Below are 12,705 nucleotides of genomic sequence, written 5' to 3' on the forward strand. Positions count from 1 at the left end.
GGAGGCATCTCAATGTGCTGCCCTGCAGAGGTAGAGCTTGGCTTGTGGGTGGAGCGTGGCAGGCAGCACTGCTGCTTTCTTTGCTCGGAGCCCACTTCAGTACATTTAAGTAATCTATAAGTAAAAGGAGTAGAGGTGATACGTGAAAGAGCACCATTTTCTATATCTTTAACTGAGATAAAAATGCTTCTTCGAAACTCATTTCCAAGGAGACCAGTACCTCAATGAAAACATGATTTTTTTTTCCCCATTTGAAGAGAGGCCAATTTTAATTCACCATTTGGAACCTCGTGAGGAAAATTGAATCTTTGTTCTGAGGTGGGAAAGGGAAGGGGCGATAAACCCGTTTTCCTAGTTTGGAAGTGCAGTTTAACTGATTAATGAGATGAGAGGTGACACTCGTCCTGTAGCACTGGGCATGGGGGATGGGATGGGGATTCATCTCAGTGGAGAAGGGCTTGTTGGATCTTGTCTCCGTAGGCTTGTTCTGGGTAGCTCAGGAAAGAGTATCTTTCGCTCTGTGTACCTTTGCTGTGGCTGACTCCTGATTGGCAGAGGTCTGCAGAAACTGAAATTGGAGAATCGGACCGGAGTGCATTGAGTGAGAGGGTGCTTGCCTCACTCAAACTTGGGGGGAACTTACCTCCGGGCAGCTGGAACCTGATACACTCTGTGGAATTAGAGCCAGCTGCTTCTTCCCCTTTAGCAATATTGGAGTCTGTAAAATACTTGTATGCAGAGCCACCTGCAAAAGCAGATTAACCCCTTTATCTTCAAGTTACTTCTCTTCCTGAGCTTACTCTGATGTTTGTTTTTCCTGTGGTAGCTCCAGGGTGACTGGCCCACTATATATTTTCTTCTTAGCTTCAGGATTCCTGTAGTTCTGTTCCTTGGTTCCTGTCAGTGGTTAATGATTAAATACAGCTATTGAATTGTGACTGAATTTTGGGTGCTGACTAATCGTTGTTGATGAAGGCGTTCAGAAATGGTATATAGCACTGTGCGTGGCTTCTGGATTCGCGGATGCTTCCTGGAGAAGCAGTCAGTGTGTGGGGGGGAGTGGGTTCTCACCCTCGCTGACCTTGGCGGATAGCTTTCTGTCTCGTTCGTGTTTAAAGAACCCTTTTCTAAAGTAAGCACTTCAGCATTAGGAGTTGGGCTGCATTTATTACTAACCCCACCCATCCCTGCCTCTTGCAAGAATCTTGTGAGGCCGAGATTGTGTTTTTAGAAGTAGAATGACAGAGAGAAATTCCCTGGAGGCAAATGCAGAGTGTGTGCTGTGCACGCCAGTACAGACACACGGAGCTGGGAACTCCCAGAGAGAGATTAAGTGCGAGAGAGCAGCGCAGAACAGCCAGAGCAGGAGGAGGGGGGAGGAGGAGACGAGAGGCTTTCTAAACCCCAAACTGAGCCATTTGGATTTTTTTTTTTTTTTTTAATCTTGGTCTCTTCATTTTACTGAAGTCTCTTGTGTTCCTGGATCATCTCACTGCTGGGTTTGCACGACCCAAGCTAACATGATGTACCTCTGGGTGAGTAGAGAACTGTGTGTGAGGGCTTACACACTTTGCACATATAAGGAATGGAAAGCTGAAGGACTCTGCACTAACATGAGCGGCCTTCTCTGCTGGGTTTATCTCTCTGCAGCTTCTACACACCGTGGGCTTTAATTTCCCATTTAAAAAAATAGTATTTAGAATGTGTGTTCTTAACTGAGAATCGAGCAGGCTTTTTTCTGCAGTTAAAAGTTCCTTTGGATAGTACTTTTGGGCAGGTGCCTTGCAGCCAAAATTCTTTGTATAATTATGCTCACTGTCTACCATCCGTGGGACCTGTATATATATATATATATTTTTTTTTTCCATGTGTAAGACTACTCCCATATGCCTCTGCTTGATGGGATTTTGGTGTTAATGAGACATCCCAGGTAGTGGAAGAGTGCAGCTGAAAGAGATCTGTAATCACTGAATGCTAAGAGAAGAGCAGGAGATGGACAGTTGTGTAATTTGAGGGGGTGGGGGAAATGAGGGGGGAGAGAAACCTGTTTTGACAAACACTGGACGGAAGATCCTTTTTCCAGATGTGGCATGGAACTAGAGTTTCTGGTGGAATATGGAAAATAATGTCAGGAAAAACATGTGCAAAATGTTACAGATCCAGCAACCAAAGCAAAAGCATATATATTTTCAGCCTTTGAGCAAAGGCTGGAATTTCCTTTGGAACAGTCAGCTCTTAGGCTACTCAGTCATATATATGTTATACTGTCTGCTTTTGGCCACCCTTGAGATCAGTAGTTTGTCCTTGGGTTTCTCACCTAGGTATTCAAGGTTAAGAGTAATCAATTCAGAAGTTTTTGTTTATTTTTTAAATCTGTTCGTAATTCTGAAAGGGGGGGGGGTTCTAATCACTGCTGGTTTTGGAATCTTATTCCACATAACTCCCAGAAGCAAACACCGGTTTATTTTAACAACAAAGCAAGCTTTGGAACACGGGCAAAAGGATTTTACTTCCCTCCTTTGCACATACACACACTATCTTTGTTATAGGGTAACTTGATTCTGTGCTGGGGTATGCACACTTGCTTGTTTAGGTACAGCAGGTCCTGCTTGCGGGCATGTTCACCTTTTCTACTCTCCCCCTTCCCAGTTCAACCTTAGGTGCAGCACCCTGAATTTGGATGACAGGTTTTATAGAAAAAGGCCAGGCAAACCCTGTGGATGAGTTAAGATTTCTGCTTAATTTGGTAGGCGGAGTAAGATGAGAAGTAATCCAGCCGTGCTGCTGCTGATTTCAGATAAGCAATAAACAATGGAGATGTTCCTTACGGAGCTGAAAGGCAGAGGATGTTGGCCGAGTGTGGGAGACGAGCCGAGAGAGCTGCCCCGCTGCCTTTCCTCTTGCTGCTGGTGATGGGTGCACGAGCACTGTCCCATAAAGTGGCGGTCTCAGCCAGCATGAAGACCGTCTTTAGCGTGAAAGATGAAGTGCTGTACCAGATTCTTGAGAGAGGATTTATTTGGGGAGCATTTTCCAGTGAATAAAGCACAGTATTCCTCCTTGTGCTGTTGCTTCCACTTGCACCCCAAATTTTGCTGTACAGCTGTACATTGTTACTGTGCTTGCATTGTAGTTGAACTTCCAGACRAGTGGAGAAAATATTTACAAAACACTTGAATAGCTGAAGGGGTTTTAAGGGCATCAGCCTGGCATCACGCCATAATAATTAAGAAAAATRTTAGTAACTTTATGCTATCTGGATGTGATCTTTCTCTTCTCAGTACAGGTTACCCTATTACTTTCTGGGAATCATCGTCTACTCTCATTCCTTTCAGGAACCTTTTCCTCCATGTCCATTGTGTACTGCAGCTTTAAGCTGTTTTTATCCTGGTGTGCCACATAACCTTTAGTGGTATAAGAACAAGGAGCCCTGAGTGGTGTATCTGGTTTGCTGTGCCTTGGCTGTACTAGTTTTTTGCTTCTATGCTTACAATTTCCACTCCATTCTCTTCTTGCTCCCTGATCCGTATTTTATTTTTCTGTTCTGTGCCTCTTGTCCTTGGAACGTCAGAACTTCAGCAGATGCATGGAGATTTGCACTGAGTCATTCCTTAATTCAATGCATGAAACTACATTACTGCAGTATTAAATTCAAAGTTTTAAATATGCAAGTTCTGAAATCCAGAATTAAGTTTCCCAGAGCAACCATAATTTTGCCCCCTTTAGGCCTGCAAGTTTCAGAATGATCTTCCTTAAAGAGATTGTGTGATATTGACATATCACAAATGCTGTCATATTTGTCAAATAATAAAATAAAAAGGAGAACACATCTTTCTTTCTAGTTCTTGTGTGGAGTGGACATTGGATCTGAACATGCAGACTACTTGCAACATTACAGGCCCCTAATTATAATGTTGTGCCTCTGAAATGACCTGGCATCGTAYCCTACATTCAGATTGAAATTCCTGCTTGCTGAACTGTATTCCCTGGAGTGAAACCTGTTGCAGAATACCCTGAAGGAGGGGCTTGCAGACTGCAGTTGATTCTGGGCTGTAGAAACCTGGAAAGTGGGAAGCTTAAGATGTCTATCGTGGTGACCTAATGCTGGGCACTGCGAGGGAAGTGAAGGCGGCAGACTAGCTCTGCCATTAAATATCGAAAGCGAATATTTATCTTAACGCCTTTATTGTGTAGGATGTAGTTGTATGAAGTCTCGCTGAGGCAGAGACAGTATGGTAGTCTCTTTTTAATGTTGCAAACTGTTCAAATGTATGCTTTAATCATTCATATAGAAACTTAGTATGGATATTTTTCCTTATGTACAGAAAATGCATATAGGAGTTCTGTTTTTGCAGACAGGATATTTTGTTGGATAGGGAACCTTCTAAATCTACCCTTATCCCTTTTCTTCTTCACCTCCCCCTCTGTTCCCCCTTTGCCTACACCTTTCTGGGTTCCTGACTTGCTCTAGAGGGTTCCTAGTCATCTGTTTTCCAGATGGGACGTAGGGTAGTTGGGCATACAAAGGAGAGGGGTCTTTGCTTGGAGGGAGATATGCACAGACAGCACAGGGGCAACCATTCTGCTGGCTGCAGCTGGGAGCGGAGTGGCAAGGGCCTAGTGTGGGAAAAGTGTTCAGCCCTTTTCTGGATAAGAAATCCCCCCCCCTTTTTTTTTTTTTTATATTTTCATTTGTGAGGAGATGAATCTTCATGTACTGTGAGTCATAAGATATAATCTAGAGTCATTTCATTCCAAGTATTTTCTAAAGAGCATGATGTGTTCTGAGAGTTGTGGGTATAAATGTCGCTTTGCTGGAGGTCCGTTGTAACAAGAAAGGTTAAAAGGAAGGGGCAACAGCCCTAGCAAGCAATTTATCGGCCATCCTTTGCCCATGCTGAAAGACAACTGAAACCATCAAAGAAAGGAGGGACCAAGGTAGGGGCGGTCCATGCTGTTGCTAGGCTCCTGATAGGAAAGCGCAGGATTCATAGCTGTGATCTTGGATTATAGTGTGTGTGTGTATAGATAATTCCTTCATTTCTCGCAGCCATGTACAGAGTACATGCTGAGTGTTTGTGAGAGGGCTGGCTGCCTATTGCAACTAGAAATGATTTCTTTCTCCAGAGCCCTGTGAAAATGAAGATCTTACCTACACCTACTAATTATCTACTATACAGACAAGAATAGTGCTAGTAGGCTTGCCAAGTTCACTTTAAAATATTTTTTTTGTTGTTTTTCTTCCTGAATTGTGTTGTACTTGCTTTTTTTGTCACTTAAAAGCCTCTCTTTGCATTCACTGGAATAATCTTTCCCTCTAGGTTCCAAGCTCATCAGCTTTACCACCAAGGGACTAGAAACCCAATTCTGCTGCCAAACTGGGTCTTAGCAACGTGCTCTTCCTCATGTGATAAGGATGGTGATTACAGCATGGCTTTCAAAGCATGCATTTGATATCAGAGCAAGAGGCTATCCAGGGAAAATGGCTTCCCTGCTCTGTTCTCATGCTTAAGCCTGGGGCAGTTACTGGTAGGGAAATCTGGCTGTGCCTGTAGGTTTTTGACTGGAACCTGTTTGGTAGGAATGGCAAATGAACTTGTCAACCATAAGCTGGAGCTATGAAGGGAAGGAGAATGTGCAGTTGCTGTGTAAGGATGATCTGCRCACAGTGTGGTCAACGCTAAGAGAAGTTAAGATGTGATGGCCTCTGGGAGGCTGTGGTTGTGAAAATGCGGGAAGGTTTTCCTGAATACATGCATGTATGCTGTGCTGTTTAGAGGCTTACTGCTTGGTCAGTTTTCGGTGGATTTCTGTGAGGATGGCAAAAGGCACATGCCATTAATAGAAGTACCAGTTCTGAATTCTTGCTCTAGAGTAGGAAAGCCCTGGAAAATCATGAAAATGAATGTTTGCAAAGATCCCTGAGGTAGTAACATGTGAGCTGATTTTCTAGCTTGCAAGTCCCCATGGAGCCATATTGTCATGCATATCTAGCAGCTTGAATCTAGAAGTAGTATAGTTGTGTTTGTCCAGCACTGCAACTGAGATAATGAGTTCTATTGACAGGTGAGGTTCATTAGCTTTGGTGCAGCACCTTGTGAACGTGGTCATGCTGCTTCCAAGCTGCTCTCTGTACAGCCAGTTTGGGGATATCTGCATTGCACTTCCCTGGGGGTTGGTGTTACAAAGCAACTTGCATCTATTTGCATTTAGGTTTTTAAACAAACTTTAGAGATCTGGGAAATAGAGCAAGAAGAGTTCATAAAAGAGATTATATAATGTGACTGTCTATGTTAATAGGAAACTAGAGCTAATGATCCAGGAGGTCTTTTCCAGTGCTGTATTCCTGCAAGCCTGTAATTCTGGAAGATGCCGAAGTTGCTACTGAAGCAGGAGAACTCTGCAATTCAGAGGGAGAAGCCACTCTAAATTAAGCCATTGGCTTCAGAGAAGGAAGATGAGGGACTGGAGTGATCTATCCACTGGGCTACACTTGATCAATATAAAAATAAGTAAAATCAGTGTCCGTTGCATTGCTATCACATTCAGGAATTTACTTCCTTGATGGGTCTATACAAAAGAATTACAGAGACGTAGGGTGGCTGAGTTTCTCCGGCAGCTCTTCTGCCCATCCGCTTTATTTCCTCCTTGTCCAAACAGCAGTGAGTTCAGGAGATTGTTCGTTTTAAGACTGCCCAAGTCTTAGGAGACTGACAGGAATGAAATTCTGTTTGAGTGTGTTTATCACAAAACAACCTGTTCCTCTTGGAAGGAAGAGAATAAACCTGTTCTCACCCTTCCTAATTTGCAGCTGAAAACTTGAGGAAGAAGGATGTTCTACCTCAAATCATTATTGCCGACAGTTTCCTTCATGTCCCTTGGTCCTTTCTTGCAAATCTTAATTCCAGCAATGCCAGAACTTTACCATTGGCCTAACTCCCAGGGTTACAGTGATAGTATAGGAAAAGACTTTGAGTGCACCTAAATTTGGATGATTTTTCTTGCTGAAGCTCCTAAGGTATCAAGTACATATGCATGTATGCTTCACCCAAAGAATGACTGGGTGACTTGAATGATTAGCTCGAAGAAATCCTGTACTCCTTCTGCAGGACTTCTTGGTACAGGAGGAGTTTGTGGGTTAGACAAAATGCTTTCTTTAGACAGTTGTCAGTTTGGAGAAGGGTCTGTAGTCTGCGCCCACAGATCCACAGTGCCAAGGTTCTGGACAATACTCTATACCCAATACAATGTAACACATTCTTCAGCTCTTCACTGGAGAGGAAGGTTGTGCTGATGGACCAGCATGGATAGTTTTGCGCTGGAAGGGAAAATGGACTTGCAGGAAAGTAAGAAACCAACTGAGGATGTGCTTTGTGCCCTCTGGTGCTTTTGCTGAAAGTGTTAAAGATTCCTCAAAGCTGTGAAGCAGCTTAAACAAGTAATTAAGTTTCTCTTGTCTGTCCCTTAAATTTAGGTTTCATTGTTCTGAGTCCTACTCTCATGACTAATGTACTCCCTGCACAATGCTGTTGATGGCTTTTTACCAGATGGTTCTTCAGTCTGTAGCTGAATTCAGGGCAAAGGCAGTTAACATGTTTCATTTGAGGTAGGAGAAAAACTATCCCCCACAGAAAGCTGTAGATGAATCTTGGACATTAAGACTATGATAATGTAAAAATACTTTAACCAGATGTCAACTTTTACGTATTCTTGGGGTTTGTTATTCATTGTACTTTAAAGTGCTGGCATAGGATGATACTGGAATGTTCTTCTGTACTTTTTCATAATTTATAAATCATCTAGTGTTGAAACAAAGTTTAAATGCAGAAAAATGTTGAAATTCAAATATGTATACGTGGCTAGAAAATAGGAAACAGGCATAGTATGATCTATCCATTGCTATTTTCTAACTTTTCACCTCCTTTAGTGCTGCCCTCGATCAGTAGGGGATGTTTGCTTGCCTCCGTCCCTTGGATGGAGAAGCCATCTGAATAAAGCCTCACCCTCTCTTGAGAAAGAGGTAAAGCCTATTTAACGGTGTAAATGGAGTACGTAGCTCTATCAGAACTGTCTCGGTAACACACGGAAGCAGCTTCGATCAGAGGCCTGTTGATTCCAGTGGTAGTTGCAGCTATTCCACCCCTTGCCCCCAAAGCAGTTTATTATGGTGGGTCATTGGCTGATGCTTAAGTGAGGAGGAGCAGTGAATGAAGGATGACTTTTCTTGTCCCACCTGCTGAAATGGAAAAGCACATTCATCATATATGAGGCAACTTATTGTGGCATCTTTAGCAACAGAGCATTATCTGAATTGTAAAATTTTGATGCTAGTGAGATTTTTCTTCTGCTAGAATATAGTGTTCACTGAAAAGCAGAGAGATTTTTGCTGATTTGTATATAGGGTATATATAATTATTGTTTTAAAACACCTTTAGGGACTCCCCAGAAATGCTGTAGGAAACAGAAGACGCTTTGATGCCTTTTCTTAGCATGTGAAGTTTTGCTCTCCAGTGCAACTGGTTTGTTATTGAGAACAGGTGTGTGATAAACACTCATTCCATCTTCAGTAGAGCAGGATGGTGATGGATACCATCTGATTTAAACCTATATTTTTTTTCTCTTTTACAAGAATAAAAACTTCAAAAATAGTTTACACACACACACACACAAATGCACAAATATATGATATATAAAATAATATATATTAATATTAATTGATATTAATATATAATATATAATAATATATATATTATATAGTTACACATATATTATCTATAAAAATATATATATAATTATATATGTATAAATATATATATTTAAAAATAAAGTGCCCTGTCCTGTTTTTCTCCTTCTCTCCTTTTGTCTCCCACCCCAATACCAACTCAAATTACCAGCAAGCTTTGCAAACTTCAGGGCAGTGGAATAGAGGTGCAGCTGGTCTGCATGTGTTACACCAGCTGTAATGCAAATGATACATTCTGAAAGAGGCTTTTCTCACTTTTGTATTTCTTGGATATTGTTGTGCAATAGGGATGTGCGACAATTTGTCTTAAACGTTTGCTGATATGTTCCGCAGAGTATACTGCTTCCTTTGTTCCTCTTCGTCAAGAGACAATATCAAAATCCAATTGCCAGTCTGCAGCATGTCTGAATGCAGCTGGGACTCTCCTCCTGGCTTTCCCATCCATCAGTCATGGGGTGATCCCATCAAACTTGATATAAGTAAATTTATAGCTGACCAGACCACTGACTTCTTGGTAAATCCTCATCTTTCTTCAATATTTGGACAACAAAGCTTTTGTCCGTTTGCTGTCGAAGTGGCAGTACCTGTGCTGTTTGTCCTACTGTTACGGAGTTGGAGCGTGCAAGTGCGTGGCTGATCTTCACACCAATTGTCTGTTGATACCAATCAACCTTTCTGCTGTTTGTCTGAAGTGGTAAGAGTGCAGGCGTTGGGGGTTCAGATGTGTAAAAACAAAAGCTGATGTTGATTTAATCCCATTACATTGCATTGATCTCTCAACCACTGGACTCTTAGTAGGATTCCAGCTTTAATCCTGTAAGGATCAATCTGGCCTATTGCTTTTCTGTCCTGATCCTAAATCCCCCTTTAATCTTGTTAATTATACCAGGCCTTTTTTGGTTTCATTTTTTTCGCCCCGTGGATAAACATAACTGCATTATATCTTAATGTTGCCTTTTCTGGCCTGGTGTTTTTATCCTTTGTTCATCCAGTTGAGGAGCAATTGCTCCTGAAGGCTGATTTCACTGTTAGGGTGGTGCTACGTCAGCCTTTCTTGGTTTCACATTTGCTTCTTCAGCATCCTGTATGGTGAGCTGTGCTGAACTCCTCCTGGTGCTGTTTGGAAATTTCTTTCTCAGCTGTTGTTGGGTATTGTGCTGTCTGATGGAGGGGACATTCCTGCAACGTTAGAGCCATTTTAAGACAGGAATTTGAAAGAAACGATTTTCTTTTCCTGAACAGAATACCACCAAGTGGCACAGAGGGCTTTAGCGAAGAAGAAATTTTCAGAGAACATGGATGATGCAAAAACTCTGAAGTTGAGAGGGGAGATTCCTGGGACCAGACTGGAACGGTGCTGTGGTCCACAGATATATTCTGAGAGCCGAGGAGAAATTCAACTGCTTAAATCAGCCTTTTTATCTTTGTGTGTTTCACTGACTTAAGGAGAGAAATAATGTGCATTCAGACTTGAGGCTCTTTATCTTCACATTGTGCTGTCTGCAGGCCTCAAAACCCAGTGCTGCCTTTTCTGTGTAATGCACAAGGCCAATTTCTCACTGTGACAATCTGCTCTTGGCACTTGCAATAATAGAAACGAGCTGTGCTTAATATATTCATCTCTGGTATTTCCTATATCATAAAGAAGAAAACCAACCCCAAATTGCACCTATATTTGTTGTAACTCGATCAAGAGCTGACAGATGATTTCTGGAACGTGTCCGCGCTGAGATCCTGACTATTCTGCCAAATTTTGTCCTTTATCTTTTGTACTATTTCAGCCTTCCTCCCATCTTCCCTGTCAGTGCTCCTCTGTGTCACGCAGCAGAATCTCCTGCTATTCCAGCCTTGCAGCTAGCTCCCGGCTTTCTACCATCTTGCCAAAGCACCGTGGTTCTGTCTTCCCTCCTCACCAGGATGCAGTCTGTAATGACAAGTCTGCAGTATAACTGGCCAAGCTAATTCCATTTTAAAATAGAGAAAGAAAAAATGGTTTGGAATCATGGAGGATGAGTCCTCTGGATGCATTTACTCTGATTAATGCGTTGCTGGTACTTAGTTCTTGGAAAACACTTAGAGCTGTGACAGGAGGTGGCAGTTGTTTTTAAGCAAATGTGACATTTTCCCAGCAGCTCTAGGGTTAAGGAAATTGCAGAGGAGCGACATGGTAACTGTATTCCATATTTTTGTGTGTTGCCAGTAGCGAGAAGGGGGAACTTTGATTTCTAATCCGCTTTGGAGGAGGCTCCGTATCAGGGCTGCACAGAAACATCCAGTCAAGCAGCTCCTTTATCATAAAGGGGATTTTAATTAAAACTGTTCTCGCATCATGAGCGGAATGAGCGTCAGTGCCAACCAGCCCTGTACTGGGCATTTATCTCCTTCAAACCACATTACCAGTAATTGCCGCATTAAATCAAAGTCGAGGGAGATTACGGGTCTGAATTGGGCAGACGGCTGGTGCCAGTGCAAGGAGCTCCGTGCTGCCGAGTTGCTGATATGGGACCCCCCTCTACCCCCCAGCCATGGGTGAGGAGTCGAAGGGCTGCTGGATCCCAAGAAGCCCTTCTYACTATAGGGCGGGAATTTCTGTCGTTATCTAGGCGGGATGGCAGGCTGTATGCTTTGAGCATTTTAAGCTTCTGGTGTTTTTCTGTTAACTTCCCTTTAAAACAAACAGAAACAAATAATAACGTAACAAACCCTATGGCGTTGCTGTCCCACCCCTGTCTCCTGTTCGGATCCACCACAGACATTCCCTTTTGTTCGTCCTCAAAAGCTTAGTCCAGCCCTTAAACTCCAGAAGAAATCTGCTCTTCTCTTGGTACGTCCTTTCTCTCTCCCTCCTCTTCTGTCACAGCTCCACTACRGAGTTTCTAACTTGGGTCTCTTTCTGCCTTGACATGGGAGGGTTTCTTGCTGTCTTTCTCCTTTCACTGAGGAGTTGTATCTTTCTCAGCCTGGGCTTTCTCTGCCAACTACGACTCATTAACTTGTTTAATTATTTTTCCATTTTTTTTAAAGCATCCTGCCCTCTCTAATTCTGGAGCAGATGTTCCCCTTTTTGTCCATGTTCCTTAACCCTGATGCACAGCCCCAGGAGTCACCTGATCATCATAGCATTGCGGCTGCTTCCACTTTTCAGACCTTTTTTGGGGGAGAGGCTGAGGAATGGACTTGTCCGTGTGAGATTTCTTCAGGCATGTGGAGTGTTTGAGGTAATTAGATCTCTGTGGGTAGTCGGAGAAATATCAAAATGTGACAACTGGATTTTTAGGGACTATTATTAAATCTGTCCCATAATTGTAAAGAAGGTAAGTCAGGAACAGAATGTGCAAAAAAAAAAAAAAATTCTCTTTCTCTCTCTCTCTCTCTCTCTCTTTTTTTTAATCTAGCTGTGATTTTCTTCATTTTCATCTTGATGACAGTTGCACACTTTTCTGTTCCATTACAAATATTCCAGGGTAGTTGGATGGCAGTGTCAGTTTTTCTTCCTTTTGCCTAGAGGTGCCTTTGGCAATCTGCCATTCTGAAATTTGTTTCCTATAGGGTTTGTGTGTCTGCCACACTTCTCATCTGTGGAAAAGGTCTCCCTGTCAGGATTGTGCTGAGGACCTAGTAATGTATATGAAAGAGAACACTGCAGCTCGATCTGCCTGCTCAAGCAATTTGGTGGCAGACAGTCGAGACGTATTAGATTTTCACGATTGGCATACGTTGCTCGGAAGCTGCCGAGTTGTGAGCGGTGGCAGCAGGTGTGCCTGCTGTGGCCCTTAAAAGCTTGAACTTGCAGTTTGCCTCATTACGATGTGAGCTTAAGAAGCGGCTTAAGTGTTGCGCTGGTTTGACTCTGGCCTACACACAAATCTCTAGCTTGAGATAAGTGGATCTTTAAATTCAAGTTAAGAGGCCCATAAGGCAGTAGGGGCCGAAGTTCAAGTGCTGCCAGTAGCAAGGTATGT

General features: G+C 42.7%; 1 protein-coding gene across 1 annotated transcript in view; it reads left to right on the top strand.

Moving 5' to 3' along the window:
• The first annotated feature begins 1,462 nt into the window (after positions 1–1,462).
• RBFOX2 (RNA binding fox-1 homolog 2) overlaps positions 1,463–12,705 on the top strand; it is a 114,897-nt gene continuing 103,654 nt past the window's right edge. Inside the window, exon 1 of the mRNA XM_085323604.1 lies at positions 1,463–1,535. Within this exon, the coding sequence (XP_085179730.1) occupies positions 1,521–1,535 (15 nt within the window). The 5' untranslated portion in view covers positions 1,463–1,520. The remainder of the gene's footprint in view (positions 1,536–12,705) is intronic.

This window comes from Rhea americana, unplaced genomic scaffold (genome assembly GCF_003343005.1).
Source record: "Rhea americana isolate MKP2758 unplaced genomic scaffold, rheAme1 scaffold_85, whole genome shotgun sequence".
Lineage (NCBI taxonomy): Eukaryota > Metazoa > Chordata > Aves > Rheiformes > Rheidae > Rhea > Rhea americana.